At 46.1% G+C, this 16688-nt stretch overlaps 1 protein-coding gene and 1 non-coding gene across 2 annotated transcripts in view; one reads left to right on the top strand and one right to left on the bottom strand.

The window, feature by feature from the left end:
- Positions 1–16688, bottom strand: part of LOC110495854 (protein TANC1) — a 67322-nt gene that overhangs the window by 2493 nt on the left and 48141 nt on the right. Inside the window, exons 10-27 of the mRNA XM_090208116.1 lie at positions 15998–16140; positions 14333–14564; positions 12506–12672; positions 10522–10830; positions 10053–10253; positions 9642–9854; positions 9325–9447; positions 8759–8995; positions 8273–8479; positions 8080–8161; positions 3974–4107; positions 3749–3872; positions 2749–2924; positions 2401–2533; positions 2253–2282; positions 2065–2156; positions 1747–1893; positions 54–154 (exon numbers count right to left, since the gene is read on the bottom strand). Coding sequence (XP_090064242.1) covers positions 54–154; positions 1747–1893; positions 2065–2156; positions 2253–2282; positions 2401–2533; positions 2749–2924; positions 3749–3872; positions 3974–4107; positions 8080–8161; positions 8273–8479; positions 8759–8995; positions 9325–9447; positions 9642–9854; positions 10053–10253; positions 10522–10830; positions 12506–12672; positions 14333–14564; positions 15998–16140 — 2851 coding nt within the window. The remainder of the gene's footprint in view (positions 1–53; positions 155–1746; positions 1894–2064; positions 2157–2252; positions 2283–2400; positions 2534–2748; positions 2925–3748; positions 3873–3973; positions 4108–8079; positions 8162–8272; positions 8480–8758; positions 8996–9324; positions 9448–9641; positions 9855–10052; positions 10254–10521; positions 10831–12505; positions 12673–14332; positions 14565–15997; positions 16141–16688) is intronic.
- Positions 6421–6493, top strand: trnat-ugu (transfer RNA threonine (anticodon UGU)). The gene has a single exon. It is a non-coding gene; the product is annotated as a tRNA-Thr (tRNA).

The following is a 16688-nucleotide window of genomic DNA, read 5'->3' as shown; positions in this document are numbered from 1 at the left end:
ATTCTAGTCCCTTCCTTTATATCAGTATTAACGGAGAACTGGTGTGTGCTAACCTGCTGCTCCTCTTGGCTCGTGCTCTGGTGTAGAATGCCTCATAAGACTTGGGTTTCAGTTCCAGGGCTTTGGTGGCAAACTCCTCCGCTATACCAAAATCCTGTCGGGGGGGGGGGGGAAGAGGACAGGAACTCAGTTAATTCTGAATGTTTACTGTTAAATTCTGTCCACCCTGAATTTCTCACGAAGAAGCCAAAAGCAACGTCTTAAGGTCATTAGCCAGGGTAATGTGTTTGTGAGCGTTAATGAGTGCAGTGTGAATCCAGCGGTAGTCCACACAGCGCCACACTTTGCAATTACTGTAAGTGACTGAAATGAGGATTTCAGTGTTGTTTAACTGGAGAATTCTTCATCTGTGTGCAGCTCAGAGTAGAGCAGCTTTATCTCCCAGTGTCTTAATGGATTCTCCAGACGGGTGCTCGTAGCTTCTCTCCAAACCGTAAAAAAAACTCCTTCAATCAGATGTCGGAAATGAAAACTATTGACTCTTAAAGGTACAATGCAGCTGTTTTTATCTCAATATTCAATTATTTCTGCGTAACAATTAAGTACCTTACTCTCATTGTTTTCATAAACAAAATAGCTTCTTAGCGAAGAGAAATTTCTCAAGTAATAATTTTGCTAGGACTGTCTGGGAGTGGAGGGGAAAACTGAAAACTAGCTGTTTTTGACAGAGAGCTTTGGAACTCTCTTTCTTATTGGTTTATGAACTAATTTACCACCTGGTGATGTCTTTTCAAACAGCTCTTACACTAAAAGGCCATTATCATCATTTTCACAATTTCACAGTATTATTGCATCCTCATAGTGTGGAAATATATATAAAACACAGGTAAATCATGTTTTTGACTGAGCTGGGCCTTTAATGGGGATTTCATAAGCACCTCTAGTGGCTCTAGTGTGTGTGTGTGTGCATGCCTGCGTGCAGTATATCCATCCATCTCTTTGCCTAGAGAGCATGCGGTTGGCTTGTTTTTAAATGAGTTTCCCTGCTCCCTTCATTCCTCGCAGGTGAATATTTAATGAAGCAAACCACAGTGTGATTCCGTCCTTGAGATGGAGGTGGGCATTACACCACAGCCTTGAATTCCACAGCTCTGAATAACTGTTCAATGTGGAATAACAGTTTTTATGGCCTCTATACTCCCACTCCCCTCCTGTTCTATTCACCTGAACGTGATGGAATATGGATGATGTGTGTGTGCCTAGCCAGCTCTCTCTTCCCCCTGACCCAATATCCACCAGCAACAACGGAGGGAGGATCCCTTCTTTCCATGTGGGTTTGTGCGCTCGTGTTTGTGCACACGCGTCCACCTTGCATGTGTGTGTGAGTGAGTGATTACTCCAGTATATGGGAGAGGATGACCGTATCACATCATAGCATCTTTCCATTATTCATTTGCCCGGAGGATGCCATTTTACCACCACTGCTCTAGTCTTATTATATTGTCTGGTAAAACAAGGGTGTGTTAGATCACTCCCTCCAGGCTGCTGAGTTGAAGATCTATCTATTATACCTACTCCTATACTATTAACATGAAATTACATTTCATTCAGTGTTAAATTCTATAAAATAGGCAATTCTCTAGTGTGTAGCTATATCAGACGATGTAAAACCTGCAGTTTTATTAAATGTTCAATTCTATTAACAACTGATAGAGTAATGTGTGTGTGTGTGTGTGTGTGTCTCACATTGGTTTTCCTGCGGCAGCGTGACATGTTGAGGTACAAGGAGACACGGAGCTCCTTCAGACCCTTCAGGTCGTCTCCGAAGCCGTCTCGGGGGAACTTCCTCAGGGCGTACTGATACCTCTGGGCTGCCTCCTTCATCCTCCCCTTCTGGGGGGGGGGGGGGGAGAGGGAGAGCGAGAAAATACAGACATTGATTTGGAGAAGGGGGCTAGCAGATTTCCGAACTGGACACACTTTCATGACAGACAGTGACACGCAGGCAGGCGCGCGCACACACACAGCGAGAGAGATCAGGTTTTCCTTTTGTTGTTAACCCACCTTATACAGCAGGTTGCCCTCCTCCATGAGTTTCTGTAGGAGGATGAGGAGGACGTCTGGTTTCGATGTGGCCATCGCCCACGTAGCATGACCTGGTCAAGAGGTACGAGAACACAGGTTACACACACACACACACACACACACACACACACAAACAAAACACTGTAAAAGGTATCTAAAGAAAGTACCTGATCGATCATAAGGGGATGTTCTGTAGCCTTTTAGCAGGTAGAAAGGAGTGAAGAGAAAGAGGGGTGAAATACATGATGTTGATAGAGCCTTCCTCAAGACCCTGCAGGGCTTTAACACCGACAGATCAGGTCAACTCCAACTCACCCAGCTTGGCCCCTTTCTTCAGTAGGGTCACCACTACAGCAGTGTTCCTACAGCCCACAGCCCTCTCCAGAGGCCTCACCCCACTGTGGTCCACATGCTCCACCACCGCACCCTTCTCCACCAGGTACTGAACCTGTGATTGTAGAGGACACCGCAAAACAAACAGCATTTTAAAAGGATTCAAACAAGGCTAAAGGTGCTGGAGGGAATTGTGTAAATTCAGTACTGTGTTTTTAAAAATCTACAATCTAGGCCATTTTAGACGATCTAGGCCAGTTGCAGCGAAATCAGAATTATGTCTGTGGATCTATTTTTTTCTCCAGTTTGCAGTATGAGAAGGAACCCCACCATCTCTGCATCACCGTTGAAAGCTGCCAGGTCAAGAGGGGTACGCCCGTTCCTGTCAGGGTGGTCTATCTCTGCCCCCATCTCCACCAGGTGCTGCACCACGCCCTTCTGACCCTTCAGACACGCCCAGCTCAGAGCTGTCTGGCCCTCCTTATCCACGGAGGCTAAAGACGCACCTGGAACCAGATCAGAAATAACAAGCTCACTCCACTGAGACTGACATACACTCAGTGGCCAGTTTATTAGGTACATCTAATACTGGGTCAGACCTTCTTTTCCCTACCGAACCGCCTGAATTCTTCGGGGTATAGAACCGCTGCTCAATTGGTATTAAGGGACCTAACGTGTGCCCGGAAAACATTCCCCACACCAGTACACCACCGTCACAAGCCTGTACCGTTGACACCAGGCAGGATGGGGCCATGGACTCATGTTGCTTACGCCAAATCCTTACTCTGCCATCAGCATGACTCAACAGGAATTGGGATTATTTGCCTCTTTGTGGCCGGTTTGTTAGCTTGCACGATTCTTGCCATTCTCGTTCAACCTCCCATCGACGAGCTGTTTTCACCCACAGGACTGCTGCTGACGGGATGTTTGTTTGTCGCACCATTCTCGGTGAACCCTAGATACCGTCGTGCGTGAAAATCCCAGGAATCCGTCCGTTTCTGAGATACTGGAACCGACACGCCTGGCATCGACGATCATACTACACTCAAAGTCACTTAGGTCACGAGTTTTGCCCATTCTAACGCTCAAATGAACAGTAACTGAATGCCTCGATGCCTGTCTCCCTGCTTTATATAGCAAGCCACGGCCACCTGACTCACTGTCTGTAGGAGCGAACCATTTTTGTGAACGGGGTGTACCTAATAATAAAAGTCTATACTGTATATCTCAGAGCTACGAAATAAAAAAATAATCTCAAATAACACTATCCCCCTTAGTGCACTGAGAATTGACATGTACCATGATGTGACCCTGACCCTTGACCGCTTACCCTTTGTCAGCAGGAAGTCCGCAGTGCTGAGGTGGCCCTCGCTGGCTGCCACCATCAGCAAACTGCGGCCCTGCTTATCGATGGTGTTAATGTCCACACCGCGCTGCAGAAACAGCTCTGCTACCTGAGAGAGACCGAGAGAGATTGAGAGCAAGAGAGAGCGAGAGCATGAATGATTGGACAGCCATCAGTGCTGTAAAGCAGGAAAATCAGAATGATTCTCACCTGGGGGTGTCCATGTCTGATGCAGCTGAAGAGTGGGACCACCCCCCTCCGGTTGGGCTGCTCTGCCCCCGCACCCCTCTCCAGCAGGAAAACACACGTCTCTGTCCTGCCCCGGCCTGCAGCCGCACTCAGAGCTGAGAGAGAGACCCCCAGAACAGTGGTCAACTACCTACCTCACCACTGTGCTCTGAATTAAAGTAATCTTTTGTTTCTGTGTTATTGATTGTTTGGAGACAGTTACAATGTACTTCACTCTAGTAGTACTGCAGTTGTAGCACTACTGCTCAACAATTCAAGGACACACAGCAAGATTAGAGAGAGTAACACCTGAACGAGAGTAAAATATTGGCACCGCAAAGGCAATGTGAGCTACAGTACACTGTGAACAGACAACGTCACAACCCCGAGTATGACTTTCAAATACTATTTTAGAGCAGGCCCATATCTCCCTATGCTCTCTAGAGAGGCAGGCTCTTCGCTGAGGCTGTTAAAAGTCTTACAGCTGGCCTGGCAGAGAGAGAGAGAGCGAGAGACAGATTTGTTGGGTACTGCCCACAGCTTGCCCAAACCAGACATCTAGTCCTGGGTATGGAGCATCCATCCAGGCAGTATCTACCTCCCAAAATGCACCCTATTCCCTAATTAGTTCACTACTTTTGACTGGGGCCCATAGTGCTCTTGTCAAAAGTAGTGCACTATATAGGGAATGGGGTGTCATTTGGGACACGTGCAGACCAGGGAAGCTGCGGTCACAGGAAGGCCAAGAAGATCATCAAGGACCTGAGCCAAGGCCTGTTCACCCCACCACCATCTGGAGTGAGCCAAGGCCTGTTCACCCCACCACCATCTAGAAGGCAGAGAAAGTACAAGTGCATCAAATCTGGGACTGATAAACAGCTACTATCTCCAGGCCATCAGACTGTTAAACAGTCACTACTACCCTGCCCTGAACCTTAGTGACTGTTACTGTACTGTCGGAACTAGAAGCACAAGCATTTCGCTACACTCACATTAACATCTGATAAACATGTGTATGTGACAAATAAAATTTGATTTAATTTGTTACTAGCTGGCTAGCACCCATTACTCTACCCTGCACCGCAGAGACTGTTACTAGCCGGCTAGCACCCATTACTCTACCCTGCACCGCAGAGACTGTTACTAGCCGGCTAGCACCCATTACTCTACCCTGCACCGTAGAGACTGTTACTAGCGGGCTAGCACCCATTACTCTACCCTGCACCGCAGAGACTGTTACTAGCCGGCTAGCACCCATTACTCTACCCTGCACCGCAGAGACTGTTACTAGCCGGCTAGCACCCATTACTCTACCCTGCACCTTAGAGACCTCTACACTATGTACAGAGTTATTGAACACTGGTCACGTTAATAATGTTTAAATACTGTTTTACCCACTTGATATGTATATACTGTATTCTAGTCAAGGTTCATCCTGTATAACTACTCCAGTACACACCTTTTCTATTCATATACTGTCTATACACACTATCATATACTTATATATTTAGAATCTGGAATCTGACATCTCTTAATTCATTTATTTGGATTTGTGTATATTGTTTTGTATTGTTAGGTATTACTGCACTGTTGGAGCTAAAAACACAAGCATTTCACTGTGTACTTAATATGTGTACGCAACCAATGAAATTGTATTTTCTTTTCTTTGATGCAGCCTCCTGCTTCACCTGGGCTAGGATGATGAAATACTCACAGGAGAGGTGACATCACCCATCTGGTTCTGGAAGCCAGTGGGGAGGGAATGATGACATGATTGACATCTGTGGGCGCAGTGTAGGGTACGCCCTCCCCATCTGTCCCACCGATGGTTCCACATGAGCACATACTCAATTACAAATCACCTCACTCATTTCATTTCCGCTATCTAATTTCCCTTCACGCCAGAGCAAAAAAAGTTGAGATAACGAAAAACACTTTCATAATAAAATAAAAATGGTGGCTGTGATTGATACATTTAGGAATACTTTGTCTTGTGACTCAACACTTCTCAATCTAAGATAAGGCAGACGTGCATCACTGACTCATCAATCAATACGCAATTGCGGATTCATGCCTGAACAGCTGTGCTTCTGTTGTCAATGTCTAATATCTGAGGAGAGTTTGAAGAAACGTGGAGGAGTCTGTTACCCTGGCTGACGTGCAGACCACATGCACGGTGAGAGGAGAGCTGTCAGTCAGAGTCAGTTGCTTTTACCAGACATGAGAGGCCTCATGCCATCAGCCTAGCTCAGCTGGTTTGGCCAGACTGCTCCAACCAACAGCTGTGTGGTAGAGTCAGTGATGTCACAATAGGTGTGGCCAGAGTCATATATTTAGAAATATGTCTCTGGGTGTGGTCTTCTGTCACTTTTCAAGTAAGCTGGGTGTGATATATAAATATCCTTTTGCAGTTAGGTATTAATAGGCAAGGCTCCATAGCTCAGTGGTTAGAGCACTGGTCTTGTAAACCAGGGGTCGCGAGTTCAATTCTCGCTGGGGCCTTGATTGTGGGACCAAATATTTTGATTCAGAAGGGAGATTCTCATATTGAAAATATTATTTTTTAAATGGGGCCAATGAGTTGAATAGGTTGAATGGGGCCAATGAGTTGAATGGCTCCTACAGCTAATTCACCAACAAGATTAAAAACATGATCCATTGATGCTGTCCAGTTCTATCAACTACTTCCCCACAGCAATAAATACTACTTCTGACAACTCTCACATATGTCACTGACCTTGTGTGGACGACAGACACACAGCTGCTACAGCTACAATAGTTATTTATCTGTTCCCTGTTATTTCATTCACGTACAGTAAACCTTTGGCGTCTCACCCACAGAGGTAGACAATTGTCCTCCCTCCAGGGAGAATAACTTAATTCTTCTCCACTAATGAGAAGCCACCAGGCACGGGAACACATTTGCATAGAGAGAGGACAATTTCACAGGGAAAAGTATTCAAGGATTCATTTCACCGAATAGATTAGAAGAGCTGAAGGGGAAAATCATTCGGTGTACAGCAGAGTATCAAGACTCTACCATGGGAGGATTTGTCGACGTAAAAACCAATATTTATGAAAATAAAACAACGCTAGACTGAATGGTAAACGCAAACAATAAAACAAACGAAGGCCATTAAAATCGGTACTATTGTTTATTTTAATCGCCCAGTCAGGTCTCTGTAATCAACATAAATACAGGATTTCCTTCAATAGCCCTATTTAGTAGTCTATATTTGCATTAGCCAGGTTATTTTCATTCAGGATTGGCTTACAAATGTTGGTACCGGCAGCCAGCATTTGTAGGTATGCTTCCAATTGGCAGTGGTTGAGCGCTGTCTATCCCCCAGCCTATGTATTTACTGAGAGCAGAGAAACATCTATGATTGTGTTAGAGTATAATGGATATAAGAGCCCAGACAGGTTTGCTGAACATCCTTTTAGGAGATGGAGGTAACGCCATCTGATATCTACACCAGCTTCATCGTAACAGGATCATACATCCAATGTTACCAGATCTTTTTCTTTTTAACATTTTAACAGATGCTCTTATCCAGAGAAACTTGCAGGAGCAATTAAGGTTTAAGTGCCTTGCTCAAGGGCACATCGGCAGATTTAGCACTTTGTCCGCGCGGGGATTCAAACCAGCGACATTTCTCTCTTAACCGCTAGGCTACCTGCAAAATATGCAATATATGATCCATTTCAAACTATTACTACCACCAGCGCCGCTTAAAGTCCGTCAGTGTAACCTGCCATCTTAAGTATGGTTGGTTGAAAGTAGCTCAAGTACTGTACACTCTTCAAGCCTCTCTTCCCCAGTGAGCTCACCTACATCTCTGAGTCCAGAACAAACACACGGGCTCAATATCACTTCGCTTGCATCCTACGCTACAGCAAACATTAAACGTACAGTGGGCAAGTGGAGACCACCTGAGAGGCTCACTGGGAAGTGAATGACAACAAATGATCTCTGCTTGGTAAAAACGAATGCCAACCACCTTTCGAGAGGCAGCGAAAACAAGCAACAAAAAACAGAAAACAGAAAAAAAACATTATTATACAGACAAAGGGAAAGTGCACTGTACCCGTCTCTCCCCAAAGCGTGTCGGGAGCGTCTATCTGCACAGCCAAATCGTCATCTTTCAGCTCCAGTAAGCTCTTCGCAACCTGACAATGAGACCATATTAAACACGATAACTATTATAAGCAATACACAAAAGTTGAATCTGAAGAGAGCGCACGGTGTGTGTTCGTCAGTGTGTGTATGCAGTAGCCTACGTGAGTGTGTCCCATGCTGCAGGCGGCCGTCAGGGCCTGTTGTAAGGCCTGGCCCTTCGCACTGCTCTTCACACCATGCTGCTGTTGGCCCTCCGGGGCCTCTGTGGGGCCCCAGTCCTGGTTCAGCAGGTAGTGGATGATGTCTGGGTGGCCCCTCAGCCCAGCATGGACCAGGGCACACTGACCACTCTTATCAACATGGCCTACCTAGAGTGAGAAACACAGATCAATCAATCAATGAATCCAATGTTTTTACACAGCCCTTGGAACATCAACAGTTGTCACCACCGTATTTACAGTAACCTAGCCTAAACACCAAAGAGCAAACAGAAGCAGATAGTTATGATGCATGACTATAAATGTTAAGTTATGAAACTGTAAAGCTTTGCAACAACCACAGCAGATCAACTTCCAACTTGATTGACATTTTGGTGGAATTGACAACAAGGTGAGATAATGGCATGGGACTAACAACAGACCACTGACCTTGGCTCCCTTCTTACAGAGCAGGCTGGCCAGTCCTGTGTGTCCTGCTGCGGCGGCTAGACAGAGGGGGGTCATGCCGCTGTCCGAGGCTCCGTCTACGGGCGCTCCCAGCTCCAGCAGCAGGGACACCATTTCAAGGTGACCCAGGTGGGCGTGCACACCCAGCACAGGGGAACGACCAAGCACCTCTGAACGCCCGCTTACACTCGCCCCGCCCAGCATCAGCAGACGACTCACCTGTAGGTACAATTGTTTTTTAAAGTTGTGCGTATATGTGTATGCGTGCATGTCTCTCACCTTGATGTTGGGTGTGCAGAGGTTGGGTGTGCAGAGGTGTGTGTGTGTGTGTGTGTATGTGTACGCCCAATTTTTCAGTTTTCGATTTGTTAAAAAAGTTTGAAATATCCAATAAATGTCGTTCCACTTCATGATTGTGTCCCACTTGTTGTTGATTCTTCACAAAAAAATACAGTTTTATATCTTTATGTTTGAAGCCTGAAATGTGGCAAAAGGTCGCAAAGTTCAAGGGGGCCGAATACTTTCGCAAGGCACTGTATGTGTCTCACCTTGACGTTGGGTGTGTAGAGATTTCTGAGGGAGACCAGGGCGGCAGAGAGGCTGTCAGTGCTACAGCTCACCCACAGAGCCTGCAGAACACTGGAGGACACACCTGTCCTCTTACTCTGACCCTGAGAGAGAGGGAGGCAGAGACAAGGAGAGAGAAACACTCTGGTTCAAAACTTCCATAGCGCACCATCGACCCCCCCCCCCCCTCAGTGTATGAGAGGAAGAGGAGGGACGCTACTGTACTGTCATATTTGAACTCAGATAGTCTTTGGATTAACCTCCCATTACTAGTCCATTCAGACATACTAGCTGGTACCTTGAAGATGTGTGCTTTCAGGATATGATGTCCCAGCTCCATGGTCTGCTGCCGGTTCAGCTTGCTCTCCTGTCTGGAGAACATGAAGGCCAACAGAGCATGGCCACTCCTGGGGTCACAGAGGAAGTGGGTGCTCTCTCCGTCCGCCCTCCACACGAGCCACTCTCTAAAGGAGGGGTGGAAGAGCATGCGGGTGCCGTCCCTGCGTCTCACCTAGAGGGACACGGCACAAGATCAGACAGAAGTTGTCGTCATAAATCCACAAGTTGCTGAGATAGTTACTATCACTAGGAGCCAAGTGCAACTCCCACAGAGTGAACGTCACTCAATGAAATGGTTGTATACTACTTCCTGATCTAGCTAACAACGTACGGCCGTGTCGCAATAGTCTTTCACGTGTTCTCTCCTCACCAGGACGCAGGCCAGGGTCTCCAAGCGTTGTTGGAAGTCCTCCCAGGACATCTCTCCTCTCACGCCCCCAGCGTTCAGCGCCCGGAACAGCTGCTCGTCCGTCAGCGGGTGTAACGAGGCCAGCACCACATTGAGTACGGGCAGCACCCGCTCGAAGGTTTGGTCCCCTTCGAACCCCGCATGGCACTGCAGCAGGTACACCTGATGATAAAGAGGACCACAATGGAAAGAAGTTGGTTGACTTGATTGTGTTTTGAATCCTGCGTGTTGTACTTCCTTCGCTGGAGCAATTCTATGGGCTGGTGTCCCAGGCACAGATTAAGTGTAGTACTGGACTAAAAAACGATTTTCAATGGAGGTTCTCCATTGACCATGCTGTTCAGTCCAGGACTAGGTTTAATCTGTCTGGGAAACCAGCCCTACATGTATTTTGAAAGATTTGCCAAATAAAATGTATTAATTCCTTCACCTCAGCCAGAGAGACGGGCACTACCATGTAGTTGCCTCCCTTGAGAACCAGGTGGGCCCTCTGGAACAGGTCCAGGGTCAGTTTTAGGTAGAGGAAGGAGCCCTGGCTGCGAGAGGCCAGGTGGGTGTTGAACTTGCTGAGGAGGAGGGGGTCGGGGACGGTGCCGTTGGGCGTGGTGACGTTGGCGGCAATCTCGGGGCTGACGATGACCCGGTGTTGGATGTAGTCGCTAAGGTCCCCGCCGATCTCGCTGCTCTCTGGGAAGTCGTCCAGTGAGAGTCTGGAGAAGGGTAGGAGGGCGGTGATCTCCTGGGGAGACAGGAGACAGCGATTATATTGTCAAATTCTATATGTCGTGGATTTATGTCTGACAAAAATGTGTCTCCTGAAACCGTATATATCATACACTGCATTCTCGATCAAAGTGTAACGTAGCTTGGTTATATCTCAGAGTTGAACTTAGTCCACACGCAATACAACCATGAGCCCAGGAGCACACCCCAACTTCCCACCCAAGAGTCTGCAGTACAAAATCAATACAACACAGTACAATTCTATCCTCCAGCTCCGGCCTCAGAGCAGAGAGAACCCTTTCTTCTAGTTGTGACAGGTAACTTGAAAGAGGACAAAACACTGAATAATACAAGTGAGGATGAGAACGGTGTTGGCTCACTATGGTGGTGCTGTATGTGCCAGGACAACAGATTAGTCAGGGAGAGGATGGCACCCATCACATCTCTTCAAGCTGCTGCTTCTTCTGACTCACGGAAACATGAAATACAGTAATTGTGTAACACTGTACGCGGGCACTTCTTCTGTAGGATCTTCATTTGACCAGTATTGTCACAGCAAAATAAACCCGCAGCAACAGGATTTGAACGTTTAGTCCATAATGTTGCTTGATTGGTGGTTCGGCAAAAAATGTGCTGGCCAAAGTTAGGCTACATGAAGAGTGCAATGCTATTAATGTAACCGTGTTTTACTGCGGGTTTTCAGTGAATTTATGTCAATCACAAGTCTTTTCTGCATTTCCTGTGGTGCATGAAAATTCTCAGCACTAAAAGGGGTGATCAAATTAAGATCCTACAGCTGTATATAGGGAATAGGGAGCCACGAATCCACTGACTCTCATTCTGCCAGCTTTCTCACCGATTCATATCAAATCTCTTCAGATGACAGATGCCTTCAGAAATAGTGACGTTTGAGCCAGGAGAAGAAAATTACAGCCATAAACGAATAAGTCAAATGCAATACCTAAGTTATTCTGAAATTATTATTGCTGTTTCATTTCCTTGCTGTGCATGCACGATTTGATTAAAGTGCGGTGATCCGATGATTTCACAGTGCTCTGGTTGCATAGCAACCTTGATGGGACCGTGCCTAAAACAGGATATTGGCAACTTCCTGTGAAAGGACCAATTGGGAGAGGAGAGAGGATAGAGAGCAGGCAGGGGGATCAACATCTAACATCCCTTGCCAACACACACACACACACTGTAGTGGCGTGTGGTGTCCTCAGCACTCCTGTTACATAACGTCAGGCAGGCTCCCAGGAGCGTTACGGCCCGGAGTGGTAATCCAGGAGGATTATGGGAAAACTGTGTTAGGCAGCCGGAGGGATCAGTGGCCAGCCAACATGCTGGAGGAAACCACCGCCAACGGGCCCTGGTGGAGTAAGCTGACCAGCTAGACTGAGCTACTGTACCCCTGGGTCAGACCAGCAAAGCCATACCATATGAGACACACAAGGCCAGTGAACTATGGGCAAACACAGATTTACTAAGCTTCTTTTAGTTAAAGTGTAGCAGGAGAAAGTGAGCGCTGTATCAGAGACTCGGACCATAGCTTCTACGGTGCACAGACAAGAGTCTAACAGACTGTACTGTACCAACAAAAGCCTGGGTCCCTGGGTAGAGGCAATGCATCACTCACATACACTGGTTACGATCGTTTATCTGTGCTTTGTGACTGTCCCTCTCCTCACCAGCAGACAGGTCCTGACAGTGACCAACAGTTTGAGCCAGGAGGGGAACTTGGAGACGATCTTGGTGATGAAGGAGGCGACGGTGTCTCCGTAGTCCGGCTTGTGGAACTCTGCCTCGTTCAGACCATCAACCAGCAGGATGAAGTCTTCTTCCGGGATCTTCCTTTCTACACAGGGAAACAGACGGGTGGTGGAATAGGGAGAAACGGGGAAGATGGGAGAGGAGAGAGCGGGAGTTGGAGTAAGAGCGAGAAAGAGGAAAAGAGAGAAAGTGAGAGAGAGAGAGCGAGAGAGAGAGAGAGAGAGAGAGAGAGAGAGAGGAAAAGAGAGAAAGGTGAGAGAGAGAGCGAGAGAGAGGAAAAGAGAGAAAGTGTGAGAGAGAGAGAACAAGTACATAAGATACGGGCAATAATTGAAGCAGGTTTAGGACGTAAATGTAAGGCACATAACTGCTGTGTTCCAAACGTATTTTGAAATACTGTACATGCCGCCCCAACTGTTTGAAGTGATATGGTTGAATTCCACAGTGCTGCATTGTCAAAATGCCACCATTAATGTCAGAAAGAAAGAAAGGAGGTTGTGGTACTCAATGGAACACCAGCCGAAAAGACACAGTGCCGTTTATCAGGCTCAGGGGGAAAGAGATCGACGTGTGCAGGCTCTGGAATATCTAACCTGGGGGTCCGTCCAAAATGATACCCTAGTCCCTATGTAGTGCCCTTCTTTAGACCAGAGCCCTGCTTCCATTCCCCTTCCCCATTTTATACTTCATGAGTAATGTCACAGAGGGACTTGCACCTCAGATGGAGGGTGAGAACACCAGTCACCTCTCCTCAGTCTCCTGTATGGGCCCCTCATCATCGCAACCATTACTTTTAATAAGACAGGAGAGGGGGGATCACAGAGGCATATCTATCCTGTTCCAGTCTACCTGAGCCGTCGACGCAGCCTAATACAGCCCTCCCTGACTGTGTGGAGCTTATATCACTCTATACACTCTGTCACAGTCATCCACTAATCCACATCATAAAGACAGAGGACGTGTGGTGGAGGCTACTGAACTAACAACCTATTGATCAGGCTGACTGGCTACTATATCATGAGATCTACCAGAGATGGTCTCTTACGTTGATATGGCCTGTTATGTACTGCAGTCCTGCCCTCTTGTTTTTTCCCATACAGTAAGAATAATACACTGGATTAAAGCACTGAGGCGGCGTTTACACAGGCAGCCCAATTCTGATCTTTTGTCCAATTATTGGCAAAAGTGCTGATTTGATTGGTCCGAAGACTAATTAGTGGGACAATATCAGAATCTGGCTGCCTGTGTATAAGCAGCCTTATAATGCTGATCATTGCTAAAATACTGATCTAAGGCTGCATGTTCCAATTATTTGTTTAACTAATTGGTCTTTTAACCAATCAGATCAGCTTTTTTGCCTATCAATTGGGCAAAAGATCAAAATTGGGCTGCCTGTGTAAATGCAGCCTTAGGGATATTGATTGATATGGATACTCCCAAAGTGAAAAAGGTTGTTGTTTGAAGTTATGTTGTTGTTGAAGTTAGAATTGTGTCACGGTCTGTAGCGTTTTTAACTAGTGACCTTATTATCCCAAAATGATCTAGGAGCCCACCACGGAGTCCTAATCAACCGTTTCAGGGGGCGCATGACAATTCATCAAACTGTAGGAGGAGGGGTTGGAGGTGACGTCTAGCTGGTGAGTAGCAGCTGCAGGTGTTACACTTACAAAAGTGGATGAAGGGGGTGGGGAGGGGTTGAAGTATGGGAGAGAACATGGAGACTGCAGGAGCAAGTTAGTAGCTACCCTTCCGCAGGTTGACGAGGGGCTCCAGGACTCCCCTGCGGAAGGCAGCGATGGGGTCCTGGACACAGGAGCGCAGACTGAGCATGCTCTGTATATGAGGTTCCTTTAGCAGCAGCTCCCTGTAGCCGCTGAGCTGTGGCGCTCTGGACAGCAGGGCGGCGACACTGTGCACAAATTCTGGGACCAGGCAGGTGTAGGTGTTGTCAGCCTGGCAGAAGTGGTAGGACACCACCTGGAGAGAGAGAGAGAGAGAGAGAGGGAGTGAGAGAAAGAGAGGCTCCCTAATTGAGCACTTCAATAACGCTATTTCAGTGTTTTGACTGCCATGAGTGTCTTGAACTTTCCAGAGAAGTAAGTCCTCAACCAACTTTGAATATCTCCATCTCACAAATCAGCATTTGATTTACTCCATTAGGCTAAAGTGACTGCGATTAGTTGCTAATTAACAGATTGGCTAATCAAGCAGCCATGACGGATCCACTTAATGGAACGGGGAAAAAACATACCAGGGATGTTAAGAGTAAACACACTCTTCCTAAGAAACAAAAACCGACAGGACTGCGGTCTTTGGGACTTGATAGTTTTTATTAATTATTCACCATATCAGTAATTACATGAACATACAGTTAACAGAGCCATCTTGTTCATTTTGTTGAGGACGGAGAAGTATCCATACACCCAGGGGTCATCTTGAATTCAGGAACTCATCAAAAGGGACAAACAGATGTCTCCAGTCAGTCAGAAACCTTCTCCAGTCAGTCAGAAACCTTCTCCAGTCAGTCAGAAACCTTCTCCAGTTGCCTTGGAACCCAATTTGTCAAACTCAACAGTATTACTACGTGAAGCTGCACGACTCGTCATCTCTGAGACCAATTATAGAGGAATTAGGAGTTGGTCTATTGGCAGTGATTCAAGAAAGAAGCCTACTATCTGCGCAAGGCGTAGTTCTGAGATATTGAGCATGAATGTTTTCACACCCCAGATCTCAGAACTGTTTTGAATTGAATTCTTCTTTCAGAACCCATTAAAGGTACCTAAAGTGCAGAGTATCAAAATACTAAGTGGGGGAAAGAATCACAATTAGAACCTTATAGGTTATAGCCTTAGGTAACCTTAGGTTATATCTGGCACAGAATGTTACAATTATTTACATTTCAATGGAAAAGTACAGACATTTAATGATTAAATAAATAAAATAGCCTTCCTTCTTTCTAATCATGTCGTCAGATATATTATTTAATGGTCATCACACATTTGTCGAAGTGATAATTCCCTAAAATGACAATAAACATTCTCAAATGTACTTGTATTTATTCGTTTTACCATAAAGAGCTTACATTATGGCCATTCTTCTTCTTAAAAATAAAAAAAGAGGACCCGAACCTATGATATGAATAATCAAGGACTTGGGACGATAAGATTCTATCAGCAAAATGCATAGTTTTGAAATAATGAGTATTTTTTAAAGTCCCAGCTCTCAGAACTGTTTTCTGATGCCTTCCTCTTTCATGTCTGCTAAATGACTCAAATGTCAAATAAAATGACTCAATAAGTATATCACCTTACATGCAATTATGTTTTTGATTGACAACCCAGAATTGTGTGATTGGATTAAAGATCCAGAGGTGTCTGTGTTTGTGTATGTATGTGTGTGTGTGTACGTACCTTGCTGGCCAGACGTTTGACAGCATCGTCTCGGTGTGCCTCTGGTGTCCCGGGGCAGGTTGTTTCGCTGGGCTGGGGGTCTGTGGTGGGGGTGCTGGGCTGGGGCGGCTGTTTGGAGGCTCCGTCTGTCCCCCTATCCCCACCTGCAAGAGGGACACAGCAAGACACACATGTGGTCTGTCATTACTTTTTCAATGGAAGTTGGAGGAGAATAATAATCATTCAATGAGTTTTTTGAAAACCAGCACTCATGACGAGACAAAAACAAGACAAAATCTTGTGCTGTGACTACGAGAGAGCATGTTAAAAGCATCATTGTGGGCTGGTTTCCATAATGGATCTAAACATATCTCCAGTAAACAATGTTAATTAAATAAGGCCCTGAGTCACAATGGCAAATCACTTCAGTCTCTGTCAGGCATTTATCATCATGCACTATAATTAGGTCACTGTCTATAATATATTTCCCTGAGTAGGCACATGAAAGCAGATTCCTACTCTTAACCTAAATGATGTCATTACTTGATGTCATTACTGGCGTGCCATATGGTGCACTATATCAATTTGCTGGATGGGGACCCGAGAAAATGATATGCGGTGTGAATTCACGACCATGGATGGTGGGAGAAAAGTGCGGTACTGTACCTAGCTACTGACGTAGCAACGCTTGCGTTTGTGTAACACCAATCAC

The sequence above is a fragment of the Oncorhynchus mykiss genome, chromosome 18 (assembly GCF_057628025.1).
Source record: "Oncorhynchus mykiss isolate SJ-2025 chromosome 18, ASM5762802v1, whole genome shotgun sequence".
Lineage (NCBI taxonomy): Eukaryota > Metazoa > Chordata > Actinopteri > Salmoniformes > Salmonidae > Oncorhynchus > Oncorhynchus mykiss.
This window is presented reverse-complemented; position numbering and strand designations above follow the sequence as displayed.